Raw genomic sequence first — 16,876 nt, 5'->3', positions numbered from 1 at the left:
AATCTGTCTGTGGAGCAGGACAGTGACAGCAGTCTGTCGCTGAAGCTGCTCTTCTGTCTGGAGATGACATTATTTAATGGATGCAGTGGATTCTCCATAATTGATAGGAGCCTGCTGAGCGCCCTTCGCTCTGCCACAGATGTTAAACTGTCCAGCTCCATGCCAACAATAGAGCCTGCCTTCCTCACCAGTTTGTCCAGGCGTGAGGCGTCTTTCCTCTTAATGCTGCCTCCCCCAGCACACCACTGCGTAGAAGAGGGCGCTCGCCACAACTGTTTGATAGAACATCTGCAGCATCTTATTGCAGATGTTGAAGGAAGCCAGCCTTCTAAGGTAGTATAACCGGCTTTGTCCTTTCTTGCACAGAGCATCAGTATTGGCAGTCCAGTCTAATTTATCATCCAGCTGCACTCCCAGATATTTATAGGTCTGCACCATCTGCACACAGTCACCTTTGATGATCAATGGGTCTATGAGGGGTCTGGGTCTCCTAAAATCCACCACCAGCTCCTTGGTTTTGCTGGTGTTCAGGTGTAGGTGGTTTGAGTCGGACCATTTAACAAAGTCATTGATTAGGTCCCTATACTCCTCCTCCAGCCCATTCCTGATACAGCCCGCGATAGCAGTGTCATCAGCGAACTTTTGCACATGGCAGGACTCCGAGTTGTATTGGAAGTCCGATGTATATAGGCTGAACAGGACCGGAGAAAGTACAGTCCTTGTGGCGCTCCTGTGTTGCTGACCACAATGTCAGACGTGCAGTTCCCAAGACGCACATACTGAGGTCTGTCTTTAAGATAGTCCACGATCCATGCCACTAGGTATGAATCTAATCCCATCTCTGTCAGCTTGTCCCTAAGGAGCAGAGGTTGGATTGTGTTGAAGGCGCTAGAGAAGTCTAGAAACATAATTCTTACAGCACCACTGCCTCTGTCCAAGTGAGAGAGGGATCGGTGTAGCATATAGATGATGGCATCTTCCGCTCCCACCTTCTCCTGATATGCAAACTGCAGAGGGTCAAGGGCGTGTTGAACCTGTGGCCTAAGGTGGTGAAGCAGCAGCCTCTCCATGGTCTTCATCACATGTGATGTCAGAGCAACAGGCCGAAAGTCATTCAGCTCACTAGGACGTGATACCTTTGGGACTGGGGTGATACAAGATGTTTTCCAAAGCCTCGGGACTCTCCCCTGTTCCAGGCTCAGGTTGAAGATGCGCTGTAGAGGACCCCCCAGCTCCGATGCACAGACCTTCAGCAGTCGTGGCGATACTCCATCTGGACCCGCTGCTTTGCTGGCACAAAGTCTCCTCAGCTCTCTGCTCACTTGCACTGTTGTTATTATGGGTGGGGATGTTTTTCCTATGCTGGTATCAGCAGAAGGATGTGTTGAGGGTGCAGTACTCCAAGGTGAGAGTGAGAGTGGGTTAGGGTGGTCAAACCTGTTAAAAAAGTTGTTCATTTGGTTTGCTCTCTTCACGTCTCTCTCAAAGGTGGTACCCCGCTTCGAGCTGCAGCCAGTGATGATCTTCATCCCATCCCACACTTCCTTCATGCTGTTATTCTGCAACTTCTGCTCCAGCTTTCTCCTGTACTGCTCCTTCGCCGCCCTGAGCTGGACTCGGAGTTCCTTCTGCACGCGCTTGAGCTCATGCTGATCACCGTCTTTAAAAGCCCTTTTCTTCTGATTCAATTTAGTCACACTTTGAGAAGCTCGTTGGGCTCCTAGAGTCCTTTGGGGTGCCACCTCACTCCATAAGTTGGCCAGAGTCAGGAGGAAGAGAAAAGCCTGAGGGGGACTGGTGGCAAAGAGGAGGCATTATGGTGTCATGTGTGGCAGGACTGGTAAACTGGGCACTGTATCAGGTAAATAAATGGGTGGACTATGGCACCCCTTGTCCGGGTTGGCATAGTGATGCGTGTGGCCATATTGACCCTGTAAGCGTACAGCCGGACTCCAGGGGTTTGGGAACAAGAATGATGTTATTGTGGTCTGGATATGTTCAGCTGTGTCGTCATAAACTGAAGGGGTAAGCTGGGCACATAGTGTCAGCATCGTGTGTGGCATCATCGGAGGGTGACACGGGCTAATGGACACGCAGAGGGATGGAGCGGTGGCCTGCAGCCCTGCAAGGGCTCGGTATCCCCTCCCTCCTGAGAGGACCCCCATACTGCTGTGCCAAAGCAGACGAGGGAGGGCAGCGGAGATAAGGACTCTCTTAGCAGCCCAGGATTTTGGGCACGTGGTTGGGGTGTGAAGTAGAAAGGAAGAAGAAATTTCAAAGGAGCGGAAAAGCGAGCCGTGACAACCGGAATTGGTGACGGAGCACAACATGACGTCAAATGGGAATAACGATCCAATTAGGGGGTTGTGTGCCACCTGCTTATCACAGATGCCCAGCAGGGACCGTCCATGCCAGGGGGCTCTGCTCTTCACATAGCGTTGTCTGTTCTTGCAGCTCATTCTGCGCCATGAAGGTGTAGCTGTGGTTTGTGGCTTGGCGAGCAGCCTGTGCCCGGCCCTTTAACGCCCTAAGGCCCCGTTTGGAGTTCATAAATGGCAATCGATAAGCCAGCCAGGTAGGTTCAGATCTGCAGCTCTGCTGCTGGCACAGCAAAAGTACGTCGAGCTGATTAGAGTCTCGGGTTGGCGCGACCCGCAGCTTTCAGCACCTTCCATATTAATTCACAAGGAAACTCCAATCCATTCAGCTCAGTTGATAAGTGGAGGCCGGTCTGTCCCGTTATGACACGACTGGCACTCGTGCTCTGTTCTGTTGTCACTGGCGCTGTGACTTGACTGTCACAATGACGGTACGAGGGTCCCTTGTCTAGTTTTATGGCGCAGTTCCCTTTGATACCCACAATTATAAACACTTCAGAGTGCCACCTCTCATGGCTACATTGGTTTGTTATTACAAACTACAGCCACCACCGGCTGGCACGCCACCTCCTCACGCAGAGACCACCGTTGCTGTTTAAACCCCCCCCCCCCCCCCCCCCCGAGTGCCTGCCAGCCGTTGGCTTTAATAACCCGGCACCACCTTCTTCCACTGCTCGCTTTTGGTTTTCCACATTCTCTTCTCTTTTTCACTGCGGTGGGCTGGCACCCTGCCCGGGGGTTTGTTCCTGCCGTGTTAGGGTCTAGCGGGTTGGCCTCCCGTATGTCACCACCTCAGCCTGCATCTTCAGCCTCACTTTATCTGAGGACCACCTCAGTGTATTCAGGCCCTGGCGGCCCCCCGCCACACTTCTCATTCTATTCATGAACCCCTCCTTTTCAAATCCCTTCTGGGCGAGGACCTGCGTGTTCCACTAGAATTTCTGTAAAGGTGCCCGCTGCTGGCAGTGCCATCTTACGACGGTTAAAGAGAGACGATCTGCCAGTAACGACACACTTGTTTACTCTCAATGCCTTTTAATATAATTGAGAAAATACGACAAAGTTGTGACGTTGAGTTTGCTGCTGCGTCTTCATGCCACCCCATTGAGACAGGAGGCGCTAAACTAAAAGCACAGGACATGAAAAGGACACTGTGGGTGGCATCGGCCAGCCCTGGCACCACTACTGCTCCGTGGCGTCCCCTCCTACACACCACGACGTGTTTCAGACAGCAGCCACTTAAAATGTCACCAAGTCTCAATGTGTCTGTCATTTGAGCTGCAATGCCCACCTTCATGCCCACCTCTCCCGATTTACAGAGCAGTTTAATAAAATCACACAACTCATTACAAAAGTTAAATACCAACCAAACCAACGCCCACGTGAGTTTAAAGATTCAAAACGTGAGAACAGCAAAGAGCGTTTGTGCTGGCGTGCAGGTGAGAGACGGGCACAGGGGATGGTGAGGGACCCTCCCGACGGGCACACTGTGGACCTCCTAGGGCAGCACATACTCGTCCCACGGAAGCTTCTTGTGCTGGGTGATGCAGTCTGAAAGAGAGACACACGGGCACGATGGGCGAGACAGTCTGGAGAGACGGGCACGATGCCCAGCAGGGTGCCCCGTCTTGCACTTACCCAGGATCCACTGCTCTGACAGAACCCTTGTGCCCAGCGGCGTCTTCCCCTTGTAGCCCCCGATGCACAGCCCCGCTTGCCTGATGGTTTTGCACACTTTACCCCCGTAAAGCAGAATCAGTTGTGCCATCTGCTCTGAGGGCGGCTGGCTGGACGCAGAAATGAAGATCGCAGGAAAATCTGCAAACAAATTCTGTTGGTATTCTCCTGCTGAGAGGTGGCGCTGCAGTCGGCATATCTGGGGTATAAAAACAAAGAGGAGAAGTGACGACACGGGCGGCTGCCTCGTATCCTACAGTGGGCAGACATGAATGAAAAATGAGACAAAAGGACATCGAAAACACACCAAATTGGCCATCTGCCTATGTGCCAGCACCCGAGGCGGGCACGCCAAGTCAAGTGCAGGGACACTCTTACCCGCACGTCTCCTCAGAACCGCAGACAATGACAAATGTTTATATACTGGAGATAAAATGAAACACGGGCAGGAGTATACCCGCCCACGGGTAGGAGACACACGTGCCCGGCGCCATGTGGCACTCCAGGTCTTCAGTGTCACAGTGACCTCCTCTGTGGCGTCAATTTTAATGCAGTTTTGAGTTTAAATGCGACATTCAGAAAACAAAGAGGGTGCCCATGATGGGACTGCTACGCTCGTCCTTAAAGAGAAACTCCTCTCTCTTTTCCTTCTTTCTTTCTTTCCTTCCTTTGCTTTCCCAGCGCTCAAGCTGTGGTCCGCAGAATGTGTGACCCAAAGACTCCAGGCTCGTGTCTCCTGTGGGGGCCACTGGCAGCACTGTGCCCACTCCGTACCCCCCGCCTCCACTTTGTTCTCATGTTGTAATGTGCCAATGGGGTGATGTTAGATTGGCACCCGTTTCCTTGATGGACATTTTAATAGATTATGGCTGCTGTTGTGGGGGGGGGGGGGGGCTCTTAAAAAGTCAACCAATTAAAACAAAGCCAAAATAAGACAAACAGGCAGGAGCTGGGACAAGAACCTGCAGCCACCCCACCCGGCTAGAGTGGCATCAGCTCCCCAGCAGCCACGGGCACCCTGGGGTCCCTCAACAATCTGGGAGCCACCAGTGCAGACCACTAAAGACCCTCAAAGTGCAGTGGGAGCAGCCCTGGCAAAGAGTCATTGGGCTAGGGCACCATGCCATCTGCAAATCTCAGTCAAACTGCCATGGCGCGCCTCACTGTGCCACCTCTCTAAAGATGGTTTGATGTTCCCCTCACCAGTGCACTGGAGGAAAGCTGGCATTGTACTTTGATGCCAAACACCCTGTGGTCTGGAAAAGAAAAGATGCTTCAAAAATCAAAGACCCGTCCAACGAGGGCAAAGCACTCGTGTGTGCAAGTTTGGTGCCTGCCGCCGGACGGGTCCTTCTGTTCAAATCCTAGAAACGGAATGGAGATGGCAGAAGCAGCACAAAGGTGCCAGTCGTTACAGCAAAGACATACCTGGCGACTTCATCTGCCACCTCAGGCCGTGGACGCACTGCACTGGGGTGCGCCAGGTAATGTTGGCACTCGCACCCCAGGCGGGTTTCAAAGTTTAAATGAATGAATCCTGCGAGGGCCTTTGGATGCTGGAGAGGACTTGAGCTCAACACAATAAAGAGCAGGAGAAAAACAAACGGGGGGTTAGGGGGGGGTGCCCACCAGCTGCTCAGAAGGCTCCGTTGAGGTCTGTACCCGAAACTTGGAATAGGCAGCAGGGGCACGTGACGGCCACATCTTACAGATTGGCACACCCAGCCTCCCCTGAGGAGACGTGATGAAAAGTCGACAGCTGGCACAAAACGAGGGGCGCCCTCAAAACACGCAGAGGTCCAAATGCCCCGTGAGGCCACCTCTAAAGGCGCTACATTGGCCAGCTGGGCCCCCCTGCCCCCCCCCCCCCCCCAACCCTTTCCATCACTCGACTTCCTTCATTTCTTGGCAGAGCTGCATGGCATTCCACAGATGGCGCTGCCCGGACGGACTGTTCGGTTTCTCGTAAGCGGACGGGACTTTCTACACGCGGCCCGTCGCCTCCGGGAAAGCAAACGCAGCCTTTGATCCTCAAGAAAAAAAACACAAAGCAATAATGCGACACAGCGGCATGTGACACGGGGGTCTCGGAGCGCCAGGTAAAGCGACAAGGGTGACAAATCCAAGAGGCAGCCAGCAGCCGTGCGCATTTCCGAATATTTCAGAGATGAGACGTGCAGGGCTGACGCACGTGGCGCGGACATCTTCGAAAGAACGCCGGAATTCCGCTTTCTGGGGGACTTGGGGACACATTCGGTCACTTGAACGACGTGTCGGACGCTTCCTTCCTACTCGGCACCACCGGCGGAGTTGAATTACGAGTCGGAAACGAACTGCTGAGAAGGCAACGGCGTCGCGTGTGCGCCTTTAATCCTAAACTGACCACGAGGGGCGCTGCTGCTGCGTACGTGCGGCCCTCCTGCACCTGCCGCCAGGTGCGCCCGCGAGCATCCGGTGACGTCAACAGGCAGCTGTGAGAACAGCAAAGGGGTGAACGTGCGAGGGGCGCAAAAACAGAAACGCGGCTGGGTGAACTGGGGGACCATCTTTGAAATGTCCTCTCGTCATTTTAAGTACAACTGCGTCCCTTAAAGTCAGACCCCCCCCCCCCCCCCCCCGTACCTCTCTCTCACCTGCACAGCGCTACGACCATGGCTGTGAACGACCCCCACGCACTGATGTCGGTACCGAGGCAGACTCCCAAACGCCATTAATGAAGGCTTCGAGGGCCTGCAGACGCCTCCGCACAGGGATTGTAAATTCCTTGTGATCTTTGAACCCTGAGTAACTCATTGAACCTGCCGCTTAAAGGCGACCCCCGTGTCTCTGCAAGTGCCCACCCACTACAACAGAACCCGAGTGGCTTACGTGGAAGGGGGAAAAAAAAAAAAAAAAAAAAAGTCTGACAAGGAGGAGACTCGCGTGCAAATCTCACAATCAATTCAAGTACTCGAGTGGGTCACCCTGAAGGGGGCACACGACTAACCCTGCTAACGCTTCTTCTCTGCCGACCGCAGCAACCAACAAGAGCAGCGCCTTGAATGTCCCAGGACTTTCGGGTGGCGCGTTAACAAACGTGTTGGCCGCTGCCGGGCTGCCAGGAAGCAGCCAAAGCCCCCCCCCCCCCCCCCCCCCCCCCCCCCCCAGCTGCGGGGAGGGGTCACGCATGCATGCACACTTTCAGTGCTTCCAGCTAAACATATAAGGGCAGAGGCGCAAAGATAGCAGAGCCGATAGCGGAGCGGCGAGTCCACGGAGGGAGAGCGCGAGCGCATCAGAGCCCCGTCCGTCCACACATCGAGCTGAGCCGCCGGCAATGGTCCCTGCGTGGCTCGCGTGTTTCCTCGTCTTCACTTCCAGCGTGACAGCTGAAGACTCGAGTAAGAGACGGTATCAGATCCAGAACGGGCCGTGCAGCTACACCTTCCTTTTACCGGAGGTGGACAACTGCTACCCTGCCACCGACGCGCAAAGTGAGGAGCCCGAGGACTACGAGGATTCGGTGCACAAGCTGGAGCAGCTGGAGGTCATCATGAACAACAACACGCAGTGGCTGCTGAAGGTAAGGGACCCGGCTGACCGGCTGCACGGAGATCTTGGGGAGCCTCGCGCGCACGTTTCTCGAAGCGGCGTGTATGAAATTCGGGCCGAGCGTTTAATTAAAGTCACGGCGACAGCGAGCCGCTCCGGTTATCTGAGCGTTCAGCGACACCTGGACGTGCGCGTCACCTGAGCGGCTCACGTAGGATTCATGGCGGGCGGGCGCGCGCAGAGCTGCCAGCGCAGTTAAGAAGCAGTAAGAGAAAGAAAGGAATTTTAAACAAAAGCAGGACATAAAAAAAAAAAAAAAAAAAAAAACACAACACGAGACCCCCAAAGACCACCGGCTATCGATAGCACCCTTCACCTTCAATACGAGGAAAGACTCAACGTGCCGAGCTTCCTCATTTTAAACACACACTGCGCTCAAACTGGAGAAGGGGGACAGCACGGCGACTTCAAAAGGAGGGCATCAAGAATGGGGGGGCACAGCTGGACACCTGAGGTTTCTGGCAAATTGACCTTTAAGAGGCTGAGAACCACAGACACGCAGAATAAGTGCCGCGGAGGGACTTTCAAACCCCCAACCCCCCCTTTATAATTTAAGATGAATTGAGTGGACGGGACAGGCGACCATTCAGCGCCACCAAAGGCCGGCGGGGACCCTTTAAAGTAAACCCGTGTGTGAAACGAGTGATCGTGGGTCGGCCCATCCCAGGCGATGCCAACAGGCCCGTCAGTCGGGGGGGCTTCAGGACCTCCTCGGCCGAGACCAGGGCAGCAGTCACTCGAGTGGGCTGCACTTTATGAAGAAGTCACTCGGAGCGGCCGTCATGTGCGCCGACCCCCTTTACTGGAATTTGTATTCCCTTTTAGAAAGGTGACAGCAGAGGCAAAGCGGGGCTTAGGGTCAGTCCTCAGGACCCCCTATGTGGTCTTCCCCTCCAGCTCATCTCATTTCATGAGCTGCGCTTTATTTCCACAAAGTCACTTCGGCTTTTTGGCGACCCCCATTAAATTTGGTCTCCTTGGACCCCTCATTTGTGTCAGAGAGGACCCCTTTATGATAAAAAGTAAACCGGCAGGTGTCAAAGCGGTCCACAAGCCGTGGCCCCTCGTGCTGTAGAAAGCTCCTAGAAGTGGGGGGATTGGCGAGGTCGGCACCTGGGGGGTCGTACGATGCCGTGTCGAGGGGGCAGGTCAGGTTCTTTTTCTTCCCTCTCACAGCCATCAAACCCAAGGAGGTGGGGTATCATTCTAGAGGGTCTGAGACGACGAATCGGAGCTTACTGACCCCTTACTAGCCCCCTATGGACCTCCATCGGGGTGACATTTCTAGGACATTTGACTGCAACGTTTAGTCCTTTTATATGTCACCTGCAGCAGACACTTGAATGTGTCACAGATCGGACACCTGCAGCTGTCACCGCTTTGGGCCATCGCGACATTTCTTATCAACTTCGCTGGCTTTTCCTATTCGTTTGCATTGCCGGGGGTCCTAATGGCAGTTAACCCCCCCCCCAAGCCGAACTCACGCCTGGCACATCGTCACAAAAAAAAAAAAAAAAAAAAAAAAAAAAGACGATGAGAAACGAGAAGGGGGGGTCGGTGTTTTACAGTCAGGCACTCGCGGTCACAACAGGGGTCACCTGGCAGAGGACCCCCTCCGCATGCACTCCTCGTGAGACTTTGATAAGGGGGCAGACTGCTCAGACCCCCTCCGATCAATAGGGGGGGGCGTGATGCTGAAAGGGGTCCTCGCCACTTTGCAGGTAAACACAAACGACGGGCACGGACACAAAACCCCAGCGAAGAGGGCAGCCCAGCGCCAGTAGGAATGCGGGCTTCTGATGCCATCTGACAACAGCCAAAGGCCTGCCACACTAGGGGGTCACAAAAAAAAACAAAAACTTGCCAATGTCATTCCAGTCCCAGAGAGTGGCAGGACACATTGTAGTGTTAATGCCATCAGCGCCACCACCCCATATCACACTTCCTCCGTTCAACAGAAAAGAGCCAGCAGAGCCACTGGGTGCCCGTCCTCCAGCCACCCTTCACTCTCAATTCAGTCAGCTGCATCTCAGGGGGTGATCTGGGCAGCCAAAGTGGACCACCGTACTCGTCGCGTGAATTGTCCGATCAGCACACACATTCGACAATGTCACCGTCATCTGAACACATGACAGTAACAACACACACAGCCAGCCCCCCCCCCCCCCGGAGTATGGCACCCGACTGGGTGAGTTCACCCTGGCACATGCCCAGGGGCGGCGGCCCAGCACATCCACAAATCTGCAGATGGGCACACCCTCACAACAGGTAGCACCCAAGCGAGGGGCCCTCACCCAGGAGAAAGTGACATTTAACAGTGCAGATGTGCCAAGCTCTCGTCATTAAAGTGACAGCGGCAGCAGACAGGCCCGGAGATGCCCACAGCCGGGCGCCGCTCACAAACTGGAAGTGGGGTGACAAGCCCAGACATGGGGGGCCGTCGTCGCTGGTCACCCTCCTCCCTCACCAGGCCCAGGTGGGCTCATTTGTGTTTTTGTGTCTTGCAGCTGGAGGCCTACATCCAGGAGCGGCTGAAGGAGGACATGGCGAGGGTCCAGCAGCAGGTGGCATCCAACCACACGCCCACCATGAGTGACGTCGGTGCCAGCCTCCTGAGTCACACCGCAGAGCAGACTCGCAAATTAAGGGACATGGAGAATCAGGTGGGCTTCTTGGTGGGCGGCACGGGCAAGGCTGATCTGCCTCAGGACCACCTCATGACAACCAAAGTGGCGACAGCCCACTTCAAGAGGGCACTCCCTCAGGTGGCCTCTGCCATCCATGTAGTGTCCTCCACGTTGACATGAGTTCAATGCGGGGGTTTGCACTGAAAGCCCGCTGGCTTAGCCACCTGGGCACACCACTGCACCTAACAGCCAGAGGGGATCCTCTAGAAGGGCTGGGGGCACACATGGCAGGGCGCACGCTCTCATCTCAAAGAGCTCAGCAGATTGGCAGCACGGACGAGGACACGACTCTGGCACAACTACAGTGCGTGCCACCTTACCTGCTGGCACTGCAGACCGAGTCACAGGTACACACGACAAAAAGGACGCAGGACTTGAGCAAGGTGGGGCCCTCAGAGGTGCCCACAGCAGATGCGCCAAGCATCAGTGCCACTGCCCACACAACTCAGTCAGGCCGAGCTAACAGTAAGTGGCAGGTGCCAGTGTCCACCCCTGCCAATTTCAGTGGGCATCGAGGTAAAGATTACACTGCCCATGTCAGGGAATCTTCAAAATGGAAGAGACTGGCACCAGGACCCTGGACAGTGGCACCCCAATGGGCAACATAATGGTGGCACCTGGCAGGGGAGGCATGGGCACAGGCAGACCTGCCCCATTTAAAACAGACGCCCTGCCATTCTCTCCACAGGTCATCAATCAGACGGCGAGGCTTCAGCTTCAGCTGCTGGAGAACACGGCGTCCACCGCCAAACTCGAAGGACAAGTGCGGGCACAGACTGGCGAGATCTCAAAGCTCCACGAAAAGAACAGGTGAGGCTGCATGTGCGTGCGTAACTCAGCCCTCTCGGGCGATGCCAACAGGCACATATTAAACAAAGGCAGAAATGCTGCAGGAAGTGAATGGGTCCACAGGTGGGCACCAAAACGTGCCCAAGGCCATCTTCAAAAGGCAGCAAAAATGAAAACTCCAGTGCCAGGAATGAGAGTTGGACACGTGGCAGTGCCCATGGGCATCTTAAATAGGAGTGCCAGGATGACCTGGGCAATGGGCACCCTTGTGAGAACAACACAGAAGTGGGAAACAAAATGGGCACCCAGAAAAGTGAAGTTGAACAAAAGGGTACAAAGCAGCACGACGGTCCAGACAAGACCCCAGAGGGGCAAGGCATAGCGGGCATCATCGTCATGAGATGGTCCCAGAAGACACTGAATACAGCTACAGGTCACAGTGGCAGGACGTGCCCTACTCGGGGTCAAAGAGGCCCGTTTCCACTCGGGACAGGCACCCACTGGCATTCTGGCAGAGATGCCGCACACAGGGCACAGGACAGCAGATTGTGTGATGGCACACACTATGAAACTTTCAATTGCACTCATGGGGGTATGGGGTGGGCTACTGGATGGACTGGTGTCCAACCTTGCCACGATGGGCACAGCCCTGAACTTAAGTCGGTGGTCCTTCAGTTAGAGCCTGGAGTAGAACAGATAGCTTGCCAACAGCACCACACGAAAAGCTGTGACAGGATAGACAATGGGCAACAGCAGAGGAGTGGCATCTGCCATTTACTCAGAGAGAAGTGAAAGGTGCCAGGCTTTACTTTAGCAGTGGGGTCTGTGCCAATGATGTGCCCAGTGCAGGCATACCATACTCCGGGTTTCGCAGGAAGGAAATAAGTGCCACCAGTGGGTATACAAAGAGGTACGGGCACCGATAGCAACAGCGAGCAGCACGTCAGCGCCAAAGAGACTGATGGGCACACAGTAAATTTCACATCAAACTGGCACAGGTCAAGATAGCAAAGCTGGGCCGTCATGGATTCACCCATTGGCACAGTGCCCGGACGGGTCCTCCGATTTCTGGTTACTCCTCCATTTTTAGAACTGATCCGCTATCTTCGGCCGACTTACCCCCTTAGCTCACCATGGGGGTCCCAACATCCCCATGCCCACCTCATCCAGCAGCACTGCACACAAGGCAGGCACCAATGCTGGACTGGGTGGCAAGCGAATGCTGCATGTCTGTGGGAGGGAGAAGGGACTCGGAGCTGTGCCAGCCCATAAGATGGCACACACACTCAGATTGAAAGACAACCTCAAAGGGGCCCAGAAAAGCAGTGGCCCGCTGGCACTCGCTAATTGGCTGCCATTTCTTTCTTTTTTGCAGTTTTCTAGAGAAGAGAATCACCGAGATGGAGGCGACCCGCCTGGCAGAGCTGAAAATCCTGAGGGGCGAGAAGGAGCAGCTGCAGGAGCTGGTGGTGCGGCAGACCACCATCATCGGCGACCTCGAGAAGCAGCTGCTGACGGCGACCTTCAACAAGTCGGCGCTACAGCAACAGCAGCACGACATGATCCAGACGGTCAACAGCCTCATCCAGATGATATCGGACCAGAACGGTGAGGGCACATGGCGACCCATGTAAGGGGGCATTTACGGGCACACGCTCCAAATCGGGGGCTCCAAGAGACCACTCAGTCCCGTCACCCCCCTCGTAGGGCGCTGCCAGGTGGGCTTCTCTTTTCATTTGGTTTCTTCTCTCCTCCAATGTCCAGCACGGATGCCCGCAGGCCCTGACATGGCAAATGCTTACAAGGACTGCGCCGAGATCCAGAAACTGGGCAAGAGCAGCGGCGTCTACTCGTTGAGCCTTCCCAACAGCACGGAGGAAGTGCAGGTAAGGATGTCCCGGGACAAAATCAAAACGTGGGGCAGAGGGCAGATATGGCACTGACCAGCTCTCTCGTGACGCAGGCGTACTGTGACATGGACACGGACGGCGGCGGGTGGACTGTCATCCAACGTCGCCAGGACGGGAAGGTGGACTTTCAACGGACGTGGAAGGAGTACAAGAAGGTAAAGTGTGCCCCGCATCACCCCCCAAAGCTCCGGGCCCACCGCTTACCTAACGTCCACCTCTGTCCTTGTAGGGCTTTGGTGACCCGGCCGGAGAGCACTGGCTAGGAAACGAGTTTGTGGCTCAGCTGACGAACCTGCAGCCCTACGCCCTGAGGGTCCAGCTGAGGGACTGGGAGGGCAACGAGGCCTTCTCGCTCTACCAAAACTTCTACCTGGACGGCGAAGCCCAGAACTACAGGTAGGCCACGGCGCCCGTCGCTTTAGGGAGTGGGCCGAGCCCCCCGAACACCAAATGGGCCTCCGGAGGGAGCGACACTCACACAACCGACGTCACTCGGTCCTCGGAGGGTGGCAAACAAAGCAAAGCTGTCAAGGAGCACACAGGTGGGCAGCAGAGCCCCGGGTTCAACTCGCGCCAGCACAGCCAAGCCGGTTGGAATCCTCCCAGAAGCAGCTGGCACGACAATTTTGCCCAATTACTTCCAACGACTTCCTCCCGAGAGCCAAGCGGGCCGCGAGCGATCGTATCTCCGCTAATTGCCTCCTCTCTCTCTCGTGTCCCCACTCAAGCGCTCTTCGCGGCAGTGACGTCAACCTCTGATTGGACCCAGGCGTGTGGACAAACAAAGGCCGCTTTGTGCTCGCAGGCCACTCTCCGTGTCGGAGCCCCTCGCTGTAGTGCCCGGGCACAGGGATGCCCTCTGCTGATCAGGCTGAACGCTACGTGTCACACTGGCATGGTGCTTTGAGCCAAACTGACTAAAGGAAAAGGGGGTCGAGGCCACCGGCACCACGTCACACTGCACCACAGGGGCCCACCTCGTCACTATGGACTGGGAGTCACAGGGCACAGCCACCATCTCAGCCCCTCATCCTCCTCCTTTTTCTGTGCTGTTGTGGTGTGACAAACACCCCCCCCCCCCGCTCATTGGCCATAGCTCCGCCCCTAAGACCCGTGTGACCGAAGGTGGCTCAGGATGTCACCTTGCTAAGATGAAGCAAATGAAGTTTGGGACTAAAAACCAGTGGAGCGGTCATGAAGGGGTACAGAGGCTTTAAGTGGGCAGTGAGTGAAGTTACCCGAGACAGGTGGGCATGCCAGACCTGTAGCCTGGTACAAGTTAATAAGAGGATAGGCACTCTCTGGGTTCTATGTCTGTTATCCCAACAGATGGCGCATCACAAACATTGGCAGTGCTTTTATGGACCCACAGCACTACAGACGTTAAGACTGCCGAGTCCATCTGGAGAGTGACAAGTGTCCGTGTGTCCGTCCGGTTCCCATGTTTCATTCCAACGGACGCCACATCACAAACATTTGTGGTTTAAAAAAAAAAAAAAAAAAGCACTACATTTGGCATTCCAACAGATGGCACATCTCAAACATTTGTAGTAATGCATTTTGTTACAGCAATTTTGTGATGCACCATCTGTTGGAGTGACAAAGGCAATGCATTCCATTACAAGATACATTCCAACAGATGGCACACTGCAAACTCTGGGAGGAGTTGCCTACTCCGGTTGGGCATATTGGCATCCCTCAGGCAGGCACCAGCCACGGGCATAAAACTCCAACTTCCCAATTCTGTGCCTGCAGGATTCACTTCAAAGGCTACAGCGGGACGGCGGGCAAAATCAGCAGCCTGAGCCAACCGGGAAGCGACTTCAGCACGAAGGATGTGGACAATGACAAGTGCATCTGCAAGTGTGCCCAGCTGACCACAGGCGGTAAGTCGGGGCACAAGGGGGCACACGGATGGCTAATTGGGCTCCTTTGAACATCCCACTGGCAGGTCATTGGGGACTCTCCGAGTGGGACGTTAATAGGCTGGGAACAGTGGAAGGCCTGCTTACACTTAAGGGGCACAGCAGGGTACCGGCCAGCTGCCCCGGGGGGTCTTGTTGGGTCAAAGCTTCACTTTTCTGCCGTTTTGCTAGAGTTAATGAGGAGATGAAAGGAAGAGAAATGTGACCAAATGACAGCGAGGGTGGCCCTCTGGGGACAGCGGAGTCAAACTGCTGCCGGGTCTGTCACCTCATCGACTGAGTGACCCCGAGCAAGTCGCTTCACCTCCCCAGGGTCCCTGGCAGCCCACCTGGTCTTCACCACTCAAGGTCACTTGTTGGCTGGTGAGTGGCAGCAGAGAGGCATGTCAGTATGCTAGCTGACAGGAGCAGTGCCACCCACTCATGCCCAGCTGTGGCCGTGTCACTTGGCACACCCTCCTGATGGCCGAGACGAGGGACACCGACCCAGGAAGAGTCGATTGGCACCAAACCACAGCCTTTCTGACTTGTCACCTAGTCTGTTGTGCCACTTTGGCACGATTATGCCAAGCACAACCCAGCAGGCACTGCTGTGTCTTACAAAGCAGACAAGTGCCCACTGCAGATGTGGCACACAGGCCAAAGCGCAGCGCCAATTTCTAGGCTTTTTTTTTTTTCCAGCCCCTCCTGATTTCACTTTTTGGGGAGCGACATGGCATGGGTGCCAACTTGTTAGTGTTTTTTGGTCCTTGGCACCTTCTGGCTGTGCAGCACACCTGCAGGTTTTAGGACATGCTAGGTGGGCACTCGGTGGTCTTTCCTTCAGTTTATTCCGTGCCTTTGTCTCCACAGGCTGGTGGTTTGATGCTTGCGGCCCGTCCAACCTCAATGGCTTGTACTACCGAGCCGGGCAGAACACCAACCGCTTCAATGGCATCAAGTGGTACTACTGGAAGGGCTCGGGCTACTCCCTGCAGTCCAGCACCATGATGATCAGGCCGGCCAGCGGGCGATAGCCCCCCATCAGGGTCTCCGAGACCTGTAGAAGACCCCGGACGGCCGAAAGACGATTGGCAGGTCGGTCCAAATCCGGGCCGACCGCCCCCGTTGGGTTACACGTCTTCTGGTCAACGTTGACACAAAACTGGACTGTGGACACACAAGAAGGACCACCATACTTAAGGGACCCGCCCCCGAGTGGGAAGAAGAAATGGAGGGCTGCCACTGGAGGGCACAAGTGGGCAGACGGTGGCTCACTGCTGTCCTGTACCACAGCGCCTCCCTCTGAATGTGCCAGTAACTGCGCCGAAATTAGGGAACTGGGGATGGGCGTCGTGTTGTGAAGAAGGCAATAAAAGTGCAGGAATCTGGAAGGCGTGGACTGCCCCCTTATTGGCACACATGGGCCAGACAGGTGGGCACTAATTAGGGGTCGCCAGGTGGGCAGAGAAAACACAGCAACAGCTGCCAAGTCACTGGCCATCTCTGCCACTTTAGTCCCACCATCACCAGTGTCTCCCACCTCTGCAGTCTTGGTGTGAACAGCTTCTGGGAGACTGGCAGTGCCAACCCTGGGTGATTCTGCGCCAGCGTCAGGCCCTTTGATGGTGGCTAGTCATGATAAGCTTGTGGTCAGAGGGGGCTGGGGGGCCTTGTGGGTCAGAAGTGATGCCCCCAGATTGTCAACAGCGAGTGACCCTCGAGTGCCCTGTGTCTCACCCAGACCTGAATGCCTGGCACCTCCCTCTACTCCCATCATTCTTTGTTTGCCCCCTGGTGTCCCTTTTCATATTATGGCGAGAAGTTTGAATCTCTTGGTCTGTAAATGGCACCAGAAAACACGAGAACTGACCAGCTGGACCACCCAACACTGGCAGAGCCCAGTAACCACAAGGGGGCGCACGGCCAGCAGCGGTCTG

At 55.2% G+C, this 16,876-nt stretch overlaps 2 protein-coding genes across 2 annotated transcripts in view; one reads left to right on the top strand and one right to left on the bottom strand.

Annotated features, from left to right (window-relative positions):
- Positions 1-3,410: 3,410 nt before the first annotated feature.
- mcph1 (microcephalin 1) overlaps positions 3,411-16,876 on the bottom strand; it is a 28,382-nt gene continuing 14,916 nt past the window's right edge. Inside the window, exons 14-15 of the mRNA XM_028820478.2 lie at positions 4,017-4,254; positions 3,411-3,929 (exon numbers count right to left, since the gene is read on the bottom strand). Of these exons, the coding sequence (XP_028676311.2) occupies positions 3,877-3,929; positions 4,017-4,254 (291 nt within the window). The 3' untranslated portion in view covers positions 3,411-3,876. The remainder of the gene's footprint in view (positions 3,930-4,016; positions 4,255-16,876) is intronic.
- On the top strand, positions 7,297-16,178 carry angpt2a (angiopoietin 2a). The gene is made up of 9 exons (XM_028820480.2): positions 7,297-7,617; positions 10,154-10,309; positions 11,022-11,143; positions 12,498-12,730; positions 12,887-13,008; positions 13,086-13,187; positions 13,262-13,428; positions 14,788-14,918; positions 15,810-16,178. The coding sequence occupies exons 1-9, from the start codon at positions 7,372-7,374 to the stop codon at positions 15,971-15,973; spliced, it is 1,443 nt and encodes a 480-aa protein (XP_028676313.2). The 5' UTR covers positions 7,297-7,371; the 3' UTR covers positions 15,974-16,178.

The sequence above is a fragment of the Erpetoichthys calabaricus genome, chromosome 15 (assembly GCF_900747795.2).
Source record: "Erpetoichthys calabaricus chromosome 15, fErpCal1.3, whole genome shotgun sequence".
NCBI classification, from domain to species: domain Eukaryota; kingdom Metazoa; phylum Chordata; class Cladistia; order Polypteriformes; family Polypteridae; genus Erpetoichthys; species Erpetoichthys calabaricus.
This window is presented reverse-complemented; position numbering and strand designations above follow the sequence as displayed.

Coding starts and splice junctions, on each gene's coding strand:
- angpt2a (XM_028820480.2), top strand. CDS start 7,372: ATGGTCCCTGCGTGGCTCGCGTGTTTCCTCGTCTTCACTTCCAGCGTG. Junction 11,144..12,497: donor AAGCTCCACGAAAAGAACAG/GTGAGGCTGCAT, acceptor TCTTTTTTGCAG/TTTTCTAGAGAAGAGAATCA. Junction 13,429..14,787: donor GGCGAAGCCCAGAACTACAG/GTAGGCCACGGC, acceptor CTGTGCCTGCAG/GATTCACTTCAAAGGCTACA.